The following is a 13,896-nucleotide window of genomic DNA, read 5'->3' as shown; positions in this document are numbered from 1 at the left end:
ATGTGCCCGAAACCAAGTTACATGCCCTTGACCAGAATCGAACCTGGGACCCCTCAGTTCACAGGCCGACGCTCTATCCACTGAGCCAAACTGGTTAGGGCTGTTGTTGTTTTTTTTAAGCTTTAAGGATTATGATAGAAAATATACCAAAAAGGATGCATATTGTAGCATCTTATCAGTTATGATGGATAAGGAGCATTTTGACTTCTGAACCTCTATGGTCACTGTACTTAAAGTGAAGGAGTCACTGTTTTAAGGGTATATTGTACCCTTGTCCAATTGAAAACTGTTCTTCATGGAAAAATGCTTATGATATTGTTAAGAGGCAGAGTATATAGTATTTATAAGGGCGGTGGCTCTGACCCAGGTTATCCCAGCTCCAACCCTGTTTCTGCCATTGACTAGCAGTGAAACTTGCCCCTCAGTTCACTTGTCTGTAAAATGTTGATAATTATAGACCTTTCTTATTGGGTGGGTTGTCACAATGAGTTAACATGTGAAAACTTTTAGGAAAGGCCTGGTACATAAGAAGTGATGTATTAGCCCAGGTAGCATGGCTCAGTGGTTGAGTGTTGACCTATGAACCAGAAGATTCCTGGTCAGGGTACATGCCTGGGTTTTGGGCTTGATCCCCAGTGTGGAGCATGCAGGAGGCAGCCAATCAGTGATTCTTTCTCATCATTGATGTTTCTATCTCTCTCTCCCTCTCCCCCTCCCTTCCTCTCTGAAATCAATAATTTTATATATATGTATAAATATATATAAAAGAAGTGGTGTATTAGTTTTAGAAATTATGATAATGAGATAAAGTGTCAGGTGACAAAAGCAGCAACTTGTGTTTAAAAGTGTGTTTATAGGCCATGGCCAGGTAGCTCAGTTGTTTAGAGAGTTGTCCCAGTACGCCACGGTTGCGGGTTCAATCCCTGGTCAGGACACATGCAAGCATCAACCAATCTATAATAATAAAAGCATAATATGCTAATTAGACTGGACAGCTGAATGACCTTCTGGACCAAGCCGGGGCTGCAAGGCTGAGACAGCCTCCCCGGCTGCGAGGGTCGAGCCCCTTGCATGAATTTCGTGCATCGGGCCTCTAGTGAATGCATAAATAAGTGGAACAACCAATCGCTTCCTCTCTCTCTCTCTCTCTCTCTCTCTCTCCTATCTCTCTTCTCTCCCTTTCTTCTCTCTCCCTCCCCTCTCACTCTCCCTTCCTTTCCCTCTGTCAAATCAATAAATAAAAAAATATAAAAGTATGTTTATAAAATCACTGCTACTAAAAAAAGGAACAGAATTATACTAAAGAGTGTGATTGCTTGGATTTTTTTTCCTTTCTATTTTCTGGTGTTTTCTACATTGTCTTTAATGAATATGTATTCTTGATACAATGGAGAAAATAATTTTATGGTAGGAAAAGATTACTCTGGTTTCTACACTATTGTCAAGGGTAGTAGGTTACTTTGCTCTGGGGCCTATAGGGATAACATAATTTTTGCAGTATGGTTAGTGGTTGAGAGTAGGCACAATAGTATTATTGATCATATGGATCTTCCCTGTTGATTTTAGAAAACTATTTTCCAGTCCTTTTAGGTAATTTTTTAAACTCTGAAGATGCTTAAAGAAGTTTTTGTTTTCTTCTTGAAGGATGTTTACTTTTGACTTTTCCACGTGCAGTAGGAAAGCTTCTGTACTTAATAGTCTCATCATTATATTTGGGTATATTTCTTATTTTATTTAGGGCATTTTCCTAAGTGCTAGTAATTTATTTTGAGCATTGGAAAGAGGTTTATGTATTTCAGCTTCTCAAAGAGACAGTAATAACTGCAATTTTCATTTTTTAGGATCTGGAAAATCTTATACCATGATGGGCACAGCTGACCAACCTGGATTAATCCCAAGACTTTGCAGTGGACTCTTTGAACGAACTCAGAAAGAGGAAAATGAAGAGCAGAGTTTTAAAGTAGAAGTGTCCTATATGGAAATTTATAATGAAAAAGTCAGAGACCTTCTTGATCCCAAAGGGTAAATGACTTTGAGACTTTACTATTATAGTATTAAGGACTAAAATTTAAATTGGCTTAAATAAAATGTTTTACATTGAACTCTAGCAGAGTTTTTTACCTAGTTATGTGTGATTTTATCTAGATTCCTAGTTACTGTTTTGTGATTTGCTGTTAGTTGCACTGAGTGGCGTTCTGCAGCCAATTCTGGGCTTTTGAAGTTTGGGCTGAGATGAGGCAGGGAAGTGTGGGTGAGCAGCACCTGTTTGGGTCATACTGCCTTCCTCATATACATCCTCATTACTTAGTTTCCAGATAACTGGTATCCTTAGTCAAGTAGGTAATTATTGTTTTTTTAACCAAGAAATTTCAGGAGGGGGGGAGAGAGTGGGCATGCTGTCGCTATGGCATATCCTCTCCCAGACCTGGAGGAGGGCTCCTAACAGTGTAAGTTATTGTGTCCCCGCGTATTTATTTGTTGTAAATATTTGAGTATTTTTATATTGACAAATAAAATGGAGAAAATGAAAAAAAAAACAGCTGATTTCAGGAGGAAATCAGCTGTTTGTTTATAGGCTGTGGAGAGAGAGACAAAGGGATATGAAACCTGGACTCTAGAATCGTTAATCTTAAAGATTCCTAGGTTGTTAAAAAGTCCCAATTTATGGCATAGACTTTGAAATAAAAGTGGCTCAGAAGTATTAGAAAGCCTTAAAAATGTTGTTCTCACTCTGCAGTCATATCTGAACCTAATGGGGAAGATAAGAGGTATCTGAGGAAATCTGTTCATTGCACACAGCATTTTCTGAATTCTGATTTTAGGGAAGTGTAACAGTGAGAGAAAGAAACAGATAATAACCACAGCTTGTGGCTTGTGGATGTAGAAACAGTGTCCAGGAGGTCAAAGAGCCAAATGAGCTGAGGCTTACAGAAAGTGCAGAGGGTAACGAGGGGACAGTGAGTTATGTTTGGATGAAGATGGTCAAGGAAAGATGGTCTTAGAGGCAGTGAATGATAGTGATTCATTGAGACCATTGCTCAATCAAAATGAGCATCTTTGCCCGGAGAAGGGAAGATTCACTAGAGCAGCGGTTCTCAACCTGTGGGGCGCGACCCCTTTGGGGGTCGAACGACCCTTTCACAGGGGTCGCCTAAGACCATCGGAAAACACATATATAATTACATATTGTTTTTGTGATTAATCACTATGCTTTAATTATGTTGTTTGTAACAATGAAAATACATCCTGCATATCAGATCTTTACATTACAATTCATAACAGTAGCAAAATTAGAGTTATGAAGTAGCAACAAAAATAATTTTATGGTTGGGGGTCACCACGACATGAGGAACTATATTAAAGGGTCATGGCATTATGAAGGTTGAGAACCACTGCACTAGAGGGAGCTTGATGAATTTTGTGCTGAGTAGGAGTTTTTTGACAGAGAAGTCAGGTGAGAACCATTCAAGCACAGGGACAGCCCATGCCAAGCATGTTTGGAGAAATCCCTGGTTTGGAGAGTGACCAGCTGTCCAGTGTGACTGGAGGGCAGGATGCATGGAAGTCAGAATAGGGCACAAAAGGAGGCCAGACTTAGGAAGGTTATGGCCTGAGCACACACATCTTGCTGAATATTGTGCCCTCGTACTTTTTCTGGCTCTACCCTGAAAACTTTCTCTTGCACTTTCATCTCTCTGAGGACCATCATTTTCTTAGAAATCCAGCCTAGACCTACTCAGAAGTTTTTAGCTGGCTTCATTCTTGTGTTTTGTATCCCACAGTACATGTGCGGCATAGCTTAAACTTTATCTACAGTTTTTTCATGGTCTTTAATAATTTCTTATGTGTTTGTCTTGTGTATAGCTTAGTAATTAACAGCTTGGGCTTTGGATTTATCTAGCTCTGATCTAGGCCCATTAATTGTTACCTATTGATCAAGGTCCTTATGCTTTTTAGGCCTCATTTGTACAGAGGGTATGATAATATTACAGAATATCTCAGAGGCTGTTGCAGGTAGACTGGGACGCTACACTTGAGGCCTTAGAACCTTTATGATGCATAGTAAGTGCTCAATAAGTATTAGCTGTTGTTATTGTTGTCTCCCCGATGGAAGTTCTTGAAGTTTTTTATAGTGTTTCTGAACAGTTGAAGTAAATAGATAAAAACTATAAAAGTGAGCCCTAGCCGGTTTGGCGCAGTGGATAGAGTGTTGGTCTGTGGACTGAAGGGTTCCAGGTTCGATTCCGGCCAAGGGCATATGCCTGGGTTGCGGGCTCGGTTCCCTGGACGTGCAGGAGGCACGTCTCTCTCATCATTGATGTTTCTATCTCTCCCTTCCTCTCTGAAATCAATAAAAATATAATTTTTTAAAAAACTATAAAAGTGATATTTTTTTCAGTGAAAGACTATTTGAGAGAACTTTGCTTTGTTATTCAAGGACTAATTTTATTAATTCTGCATGTACTATGTGTAATAATGTAATTCTGTTTTTATTTATTTATTTTTCTTAGTCCTCACCCAAGGATATGTTTTTATTGATTTTTAGGGAGAGAGAAAGGGGAGAGAGAGGGAGAGAGAGATAAAGAGAGAGAGAGTGAGAGAGAGAGAGAGAGAGAGAGAGAGAGAGAGAGATATGAGAGAGAAACAATGACCAGTTGCTTCCTGTATGCACCCTGACTGGGAATCAAACTCCAAACCTAGGTATGAGCCCTGGCAGGGAATCGAACCTGCAACCTTTTGGTGTACCGGACAATGCTCCAACCAACCAAGCCACCTGGCTAGGGCATAATGTAATTATGTTTTACTCAGGAGATAATACAGTACACATTATCTTTAAGATAAAGGGAAAGGAAAAAGAATATATCCTGAAGTCAGAACTAAGTTAAATAATTGTTCTATGTCTACTTTATGCAGTTTCATCATAGTAAGCAAAGTTTTTAGTGGTTGATTCTAGGCTACTAAAAGAATCCAAATCACTAAAAAATATTAAGTTAAACAAAATAAAAATCACTTGTAATCTCACCATCAAATTTTTTACATTGTAATGATTTTATTTTTTAAAGCGTTTTTTTGAGATATAATTCACAATCAATCATCAGCAAATATTCTTAACATTTTGGGTTGATATCATTAACTATGCTGTATGCTCTAGATTTCTGGTAGATGTCCTTCACTGCATTTATAGTTCTTTGTTTGCTAAGAGTCTTACTTATTTTTTAACTAGAGGCCTGGTGCACGAAAATCGTGCACTGGTGGTGAGGGGTCCTTCAGCCCGGCTGGTGCCCTCTCACAGTCCAGGACGGGGAGTGGACCTAACCTGGCAGTCAGACATCCCTCTAGCAGTCCAGGACCCCTCACTCCTTACTGCCCGCCTGCTCGCTGCTCCTTACCACTCGGCTCGCTGCTCCTTAGTGCTGCTGTGGAGGTGGGAGAAGCTCCTGCCAGCGCCGCTGCACTCATCAGCTGTGAGCCCGGCTTCTGGCTGAGCGGCGCTCCCCCTGTGGGACCACACTGACCACCAGGGGGCAGCTCCTGCATTGAGCATCTACACTTTGGTGGTCAGTACGCATCATAGCAGCTGGTTGTTCTGGTTGTTTTGCCATAATGATTGCTTAGGCTTTTATTATGTAGATCATAAATGAGTACTTAATTTTATCGAATATTTTTCCTACATTTATTGAAATGACTGTATGTGTTTCTTCCCCCCCACCCCCATTAGTCTATCAATGTAGTAAAGGCCATGAATCTTTTTCCAGTACAAAAAAACACAAAAACTGGAAACCCCGAGATAAGCCCAATTTTAAGTTTTTAAATCATCATCAAATTCATTATTTGTCGTCTTTTGTCTTTATTCATGACCGAGGTTGGTATGTAATTTTCCTTTCTTGCACAGTTAACATTTATTGAGTTTCTGCTCTCTGTCCCACATTCTGTGAAATGACAAGTAGACTGTTTGTATTTATTTGACTTGGCATTCTTTGTGGTAGCAAATAGACATCCCACAGTGTACCCTTTTGAGAGATGTGATATTTTACCACATTGTGAAGTGTTTGTTACCAGTCAAGATTTTAAATTTTGGTTTAAATTCTTCTGGGATCAACTCAGTGGTTTTATTTTTTTTGGAGCTTTGTTGAATTTAATATGTATTTTATGGAGCACAGTTTAATGCTTTAAAAAACAGGTTATTGTTTAAAAATAATTTCTTTGTTTTTAATGCACAGAAGCCGTCAAACGTTAAAAGTCAGAGAGCACAGTGTGTTGGGACCCTATGTCGACGGACTTTCTAAACTGGCTGTCACAAGCTATAAGGTAACAACATCCTTTATGTAATTCGGTGTAGCAGTTTTTTTGTTTAATTTGTGATTATCATTATTTTTGAAATTTAAAAAGTTACAGCAGTGTCACTTAATAAACTACTTTTTACATAATTTTTTACTTAAAAAGCTGTATATGGCTGTCAGGACAGTTTAATTGTGGGAGAAGGTGTACATTTGCAAGACATACCTATTCCTCTATTGTAAGATACACTTTTTGGGGGGTTTTACAAGCTCTAAAATTGTGATGTTCCTTACAATGATAAATATCAGCTTTTTGTCCTCCCTGAGAGTACATAAAATAGTGAAGTTGCTTATGATTGAGTGGATATAATGAAATACAATGTATGAGTTGAGAAGATGGAATTCAAAGCCTGTTTCTAATATGAGAGAATCACTGCCTTTATTTAGTTCTTATCATTTTCAAACTCAGGGTTCTGCTTTGTGTGAATCCATCGGTCTTTGCGCACTGGGGAAATGGGGGTGGGGTGACATGCTGTGATGTAATGTACATTGAATTGAGAGTCTGAGAATGTTGATCCAGTGACACTTAATCCTTTTGTTCAATTTCTGTTTGACTCTGGGTTCTTTACTCCACCTCACCTACCCTCTTTGTCCTAATTTTCAAAATGGAAATTAGTTTTATAGTCTTGACTATCTGATGAGGTAGGTTCATTTGTTTCTTTGTTCATTAATGAATCCTATCATTTGGTCAATGACACTTCGCTTAGTAAATATCTGTTGAATACCTGTCATGTGCCAGGCATTGTGCTAGATGCTGAGGATATAAAAAAGAGAATGAGATGGTCCATTACCTCAAGCTGCTTATAGATGTTATAAAGTTATTATGAAACAACATGGTTTTAAGTGCTGTGGTAGATGCATATTCGAGGAGGGGTACCTAACTTAAATGGATATGTAGGTGTCTGTGAAGGCTTCCTGGAGGAGATCAAATGGGATAATGTATGTGAAAGTCTTTGAGAACCGTAGAGCAGCGGTCGCCAACCTTTCGGGCTCATGGACCACCAGTGGTCCGCGGGCCACCGGTTGGCGACCACTGCTCTAGAATATGTTTATAAATGTTAGGTATTGTTGGTGTATTAATTATGATCATTTGAGAGCATATTTATGCAACATTGGAGAGAGAGCAAGTTTTGAAAGCTCAAAGGAGATTGGATGTTAAAAAAATTAAAAGGCTCAATACAGAGTTCATGCATGAGGCAACAGATTAGAGACCAGTGAATAAATGTAGGCTAAATAGGATAAACTTTTACGTTAAACCTTAGGATTGTCAGATTTAATGGGTCTAAAGTGGATTCAGAATGGATCTAGAACATTGTGATTTTTTCCATTGTGGTGCCTATTTATATATCTTTTTACAGTTAATATTTTTACTTTGAGGCATTTTATTTATAATGTTGACGTTTTCCTTAAGCATTATTTTTAAAAATTTATACAGCAAAATAGAACCTTATGGTTTTCAAAGGTTTTTATATGTGTATGTCAGGATTATGTTTGGCTACATATAACAGGATTTAAGTTCTTTGGAATATGAATTATTATGTTTTGACCATTCTGTGTTCTCAGTATCTTAAAATGTACCTGGCACATAGTAGGTGCTTTCGATATATATTTGAGTGAGTGAATGAAAGATGAATGAATGAAGGAATGAATGAAAGAATGAATGGTGAAAGGGCTGCTATGGTGGCCCTAACGATGCTGTTAGGAAACTAGATTCCTGCCAGCTCTGTGGTAATGCCCTTATTCTTATAGTTCAAGGTGGCTCTAGAACAGCCGTGGGCAAACTACGGCCTGCGGGCCGGATCCGGCTATTCCTGCCAGCTCTGTGGTAATGCCCTTATTCTTATAGTTCAAGGTGGCTCAGAACCAAATGCAATAGTATGCCTATCCCCTTTAAGCACAATTCCCAGTGACCTGTATTATACTTTACCTCTCATTCGCTAAAACTTAGTCATATGGACAGACTGAGCTTCAAGGTGTCTGGGAAATGTCCCTTAGCTATGCTGCAATATGCTCACTGAAGACTGGGTTCCTTTACTGGAAAGAGGAGGAGACTGGATAGAAGGAGGCAGCTAGTGGACTCTTACACATATCATCTTTCTTGTTCCTCAATTAAATCCTTATAATGTAGATGATGTTATAGCTCTGCATTGTTACCTATGAAAATCAAATTCAGATGGTTTAAGTAACTGTTTTAGAGCTTGTAACATTTTTTAAAATGAAGATCCCATGATCTTTCTGTATTGCATCATGCTGTCTCTGTTTTAGCAGTAATGCCAACAAGTAGTGCAGAAATTAGTCTCTTGAAGTTTTTATTTTTAAAAATAGGTCTGGTAAGATATACTCCAAGATAGTGAGGTGATGCTCTGCTTGCTTGAGAGGTTATAAATTATTTTTGCTTTTTGCTTATTCCTGTAATCTAATTTGATTTAACAGTTAGCTTCTATTACTTCTGTAATTAAAGAAACTATTTTTTTTTCAAATTTCTAGATGAGATGAAGATTGGCATGACATATTTGTCCATTTTATGAAACTCAGCATATGGTGTCTAAACTTTTCTAATTCTCAGTCAAAGCTGCCACTTTATTTACACCTATAGAAAATAGTGTATTTTATTTTTTTTCATGGGCAGTATTGGCTGTTGTACTCTGAGGTTTAATGTTCGTTGAAAAATAAAGTGTAAATGTCAGCTATGGCTGAATAAGTAGTGAAACTTTTCATGTATTTCCTATTGTAGCAGAGTTTTAATATATATTAGATGGATAATGAAATGTATGTCTGTGACTTGTTTTCACTTAGGATATTGAGTCTTTGATGTCTGAGGGTAATAAATCTCGTACAGTTGCTGCAACCAACATGAATGAGGAGAGTAGTCGATCCCATGCGGTCTTCAAAATCACCCTCACACATACTTTGTACGATGTGAAGTCTGGGGTAGGTGTTCAGATGTATGTATGACCCCCCCCCCTTTTTTTTTAATTTGTAAAGTGGATCATGGTTTATCTTATTCTCTTCAGGTGTTAGATGACTCGAAGTCCTAACTAAACATGTGTATCAGTTAGGACACAGGAGAAGAAACAAAAGCTACTCTTGGTTAACAGAAAGAGATTTAAAGGAGGGATTTGGGGGCTTGCAAAGTTGTTGGAACATCTGAGGAGGAGTGGGTTCTAGACTGAATCTCTAGGAAAAACTTCCAGAACAACACAAGCTTATTGACCAGGATGCTACCCCTGAGGCCACCACTATGCTGTGGCTGTGAGTTCCAGGCATACCCCATAGCTGTGATCCAGGACAGCATACTACCACGATCCTGCATGCCAGCAAAAACCCACAAAAACCCACACAAAAAAACAATAAGGGTCAGAGGATGGCCTTTGCTTTACTTCTGTTTTCCAAATCTTAAGCAAGTGTATCTGACAGAACCCAAGTCAGCCCATAACCCTGGCCTGCGAGGGAGACTGAGAAATGTAAGTTTCAGCTTTCCACCATCTCCAGCTAAAGAAGGCGGAGCAGAAGTTATACAAGCAGATGGTCCAAAGTCTTTGCCACAGCATTTTTCCCCCACAGCATTTTTTTGAGCTTTGAACTATGATGGCTAATGGTATAAGCTAATGTTAGTACTCTAGTTGATTCAGTGGAGATACTTTTGAAATATTACCTTCTGCTAAGCAGCTAAGTATTAGAAGAAATAAATTGCACTGGGGAAACTGTACTATAAGTTGCTAGATTTATAGAATGATTTTTTTGAGTATTTAGTTTTGAAACTTGTAAGAGTAAACAGCCAGATACACATATGCTTCTACACACTGAAAACATCTCTGTTGACTTACACATTTGTGTTTTCCTCTTTTAATATGAACTTTTGCATATTTTATTATGATGCCCACCCCCAGCAAATCGATTTCAAATACCAGAAGCTAAAATAATTACCCTGGCAAAGCACTATATTTTGGCAGGATTTTTATTTGCTGAAAGCTTATTTTTCTTCTATTGCCATCACAGCAAGATTAGTGTAACAACAGAAAGTTCTTTGTTTCCTATTTCCTTTTCAGCATAAAGCAAAAAACATACTGAAGCCTTTTTTTTTTTTTTAACCAGAAGTACTTTTGATTTGGAAAGCTGAATATCCTTTTGTAGCAATATGTTTATTTATGGAAATAAATATGAATGTATATTTTAAAGGAAAGTTTTTAAAAATGATCCAGTCTATAGAATTTGGCATTGATTTCCCACATTTTTGTATTGCTGCCGAAAATAAAATGTTAATGTATGATTTAATATAAAACATTTTTATATTAAAAATTTATTTTTCAATTACAGTTTATATTCAATATTACTTTGTATTAGTTTCAGGTGTACAGCATAATTGTTAGATAGTCATACACTTTACAAAGTGTTCCCCTGATATTTCCAGTACCCACCTGGAACCACATGTATTTAGTACAATACTAATGACTATATTCCCTATGCTTGTGCTTTATATCCTCATGTGTTTTGTAACTACCAATCTGTACTTCTCAGTCCCTTCACCTTTTTAACCCTTCCTTCTGACAACCACCAGTTTGATCTCTGTATCCAGAATTTTGTATAATTTTGTGTTTACAAGATTGTACAGTTTTCTCACGCTGGTTTATAGCAGCACAAACTAATTTTGAAAAAACAGTAACTCTTTAATAAAGGATTTCTATAATAAACTCATTCTGTAGAGATGGTATTACCTTTTGTATTCCTTAACTGTGTATTAGTATTTGTCAATTTACTTTCTAGACATCTGGAGAGAAAGTGGGCAAACTGAGCTTGGTGGATTTAGCTGGCAGTGAGCGGGCAACAAAAACTGGAGCTGCTGGTGACAGGTTGAAGGAGGGGAGCAACATTAACAAGTAAGTTTTTCAGGAGCTTACTTTATTGCTTTGTTGATTTAATAGCCAAATTGGTGAACTTCTGTGGTTATTAAAATAATAAGATTCTGGGTCGATTAAGGCTATAATGGTTTTTTCAGATGTATATTGTTTTATGAGCTTGAACTTATTTTATGTTTTGGTCAGATGTCTGATGGGGCTGAGGAGTACAGCCTCAGCCAATCAGAGGTTTCTCAGGAGTGGCTTTTTGAGATTTGGGGCCTGCCAATTCTTTGTCCATAGGAGTGGTTCTGTGTACCATATTCTAGGATGTTTAGCAGCACCCCTGGCCTCTACCCACTAGGTGGCGGTAGTATCTGCCACCTCTCTCCCTCCACCCTAAGTTGTGACAGCCCAAATTATCTCCTCACATTGCCAGCTGCTCCCTGTGGGGATACAGTCACCCCCAGTTGAGAACTGCTGGTCTAAGCTATAGAACAGAACAAAGGTAATCAGTCAATCAGAGTCCAGCTGTTGATCTTGACCTGAGTGTCACTGTCTGAACAAACAGCAGCATGTATACGGGCCACATCTGGCTTTCCTTTTTATGACTGCTGTGGTGCTTATTTATTCCTAGAGGTTAGGGCTTTATGAAGTAACGAGTGGCCCAGTGCATGAAATTCCTGCACGGGGATGGGATGTCCCTCAGCCCGGCCTGGACCTTCTCCAATCTGGGACCCCTTGGGGGTTCGGGCCTAAACCGGCAGTCAGACATCCTTCGGACATCCCTCTTGCAATCTGGGACCGCTGGCTCCTAACTGCTCACCTGCCAGCCTGCCTGCCTGATCACCCCTAACCACTCTGCCTGCTGGCCTGCTCACCTCCAACTGCCCCTCCCCGCTGGCCTATTTTGGGGGGGGGGGGGGGGGCTGTCCCTCAGACCAGCCTGCACCCTCTCCAATCTTGGACCCCTCGGAGGATGTCCGACTGCTGGTTTAAACCGGCAACTGGACATCCCTCTCGCAATCCGGGACCGCTGGCTCCTAAGCACTCACCGGCCTGCCTGCCTGCCTGATTGCCCTCAACTACTCTGCCTGCCGGCCTGCTCTCCCCCAACTGCCCCCCACTGCTGGCCTGCTCGCCCCCAACTACCCCCCCTGCTGGCCTGATCGCCCCTAACCACTTCTGCCTCAGCTCCGCCACCATTGCTTTGTCCAGAAGGACGTCCAGAAGGTCTCCTGGAAGGTCTCCAAGTCTAATTGGCATATTACCCTTTTATTAGTATAGATAGAGGCCTAGTGCACGGGTGGGGGCCAGCTGGTCTACCCTGAAGGGGGTCCTGGATCAGGGTGGGGGTCCCCTTGGGGGCGGAGCCGGCCTGGGCGAGGGGCCTGGGGTGGTTTACAGGCTGGCCACACCCCCATAGGGGTGGGGGTCCCAACTGGGGGCGGTGCTGGCCTGGGCGAGGGGCTGGGGAAGTTTGCAGGCTGGCCACACCCCCATCGGGGTGAGGGTCCCCGCTGGGAGCAGGGTGGGCCTGGGCAAGGGGCTGATGGCCGTTTGCAGGCTGGCCATGCCTCCATCAGAGTGAGGGTCCCTGCGGGGGGCTTGGCCAGCTGGGCGAGGGGCTGAGGGCCATTTGTAGGCTGGCCACGCCCCTATTGGGATGGGAGTCCCCGGGGGGTGGGGTGGGCCTGGGTGAGGGACTGGGGCAGTTTGCAGGCTGGCCACGCCCCCATTGGGGTGAGGGTCCCTGCGGGAACATGGCCTGCCTGGGCGAGGGGCTGAGGCCCGTTTGGGGGCAGTTTGCAGGGTGGCCAAGCCCCTGCCTTTGTCCGGAAGGTCTCCTGGTCTAATTAGCATATTACTCTTTTATTAGTATAGATGTTTTGTTCACCAATTCTTTCACATGGCTATATTTTCTACCTCGGGCTAAAATGTTAGCCCCTGTGGACAGGAATTTTTCTGTCTTTGTAGCTCCCAGAAGGACGTAACCAGTCATTAGTAACCAGCTGGAGATCATAGAACACCATCATGCAGATTCTATTATTATCCAATGGCGATATACAGTATATAACCAATCCTAACATATAAAAACTCTGGGTCATAACGACCAGTAACGACCGAGGCTCAGCCAACTGGAAGTCAGTCCTGCAGTCAGGGCTGGGTTGCAACCAGTAACAACCAAGGCTCCATCAACCAGAAGTCAGCCCTGCAGTCAGCGCTGGGTTGCGACTGCTTCTGCTGCAGGCGTGGTGCCCCAGCACTGATGGCTGAGGGAGCTGTGAATCAGGGCCAGAGAGAGGCCTGAAGAGAGAAGCAGGGACTGATCCATTGCCTCTGTGGCAGCTTTTGATCAGCACTTGCCTTTCTCTTTCTCTCCTAGTCTGGCCAGCAGTGGTGCCTCCATTTCTCTCCAGGCCTCAGCTGGGGCTGCTGATCAGCCCTGCCTTTCTGATCAGGCCCTGTTGATAGGCCCAGAGATGCTGACTGGCATAGGAACCGAACAATCAGAACCAAATCTGGGTGCTGTGTGGAGCCAATGGCTGCCAAGGAGGCGGAGCTTTTGACGCTGACTGGCATAGAAACTGATCAATCAGAACCAAATTGGCCAGCAGAGGAGGGCAGTTGGGGGTGAGATCAGGCCAGCAGGGGAGGGCAGTTGGGGGCAACCAGGCCAGCATGGGAGGGCAGTTAGGGGTGATCAGGCTGGCAGGCAGAGG

The 13,896-nt window shown here is 41.4% G+C and overlaps 1 protein-coding gene across 1 annotated transcript in view; it reads left to right on the top strand.

The window, feature by feature from the left end:
• Positions 1-13,896, top strand: part of KIF13B (kinesin family member 13B) — a 192,824-nt gene that overhangs the window by 53,893 nt on the left and 125,035 nt on the right. Inside the window, 5 exon segments of the mRNA XM_014546454.1 lie at positions 1,842-2,022; positions 6,222-6,309; positions 9,135-9,269; positions 11,103-11,215; positions 13,151-13,177. Of these exon segments, the coding sequence (XP_014401940.1) occupies positions 1,842-2,022; positions 6,222-6,309; positions 9,135-9,269; positions 11,103-11,215; positions 13,151-13,177 (544 nt within the window).

Source organism: Myotis brandtii, unplaced genomic scaffold, assembly GCF_000412655.1.
Source record: "Myotis brandtii unplaced genomic scaffold, ASM41265v1 scaffold447, whole genome shotgun sequence".
NCBI lineage: Eukaryota > Metazoa > Chordata > Mammalia > Chiroptera > Vespertilionidae > Myotis > Myotis brandtii.
Note: the sequence above shows the minus strand (reverse complement) of the source record. Positions and strands in the feature narration are given on the sequence as shown.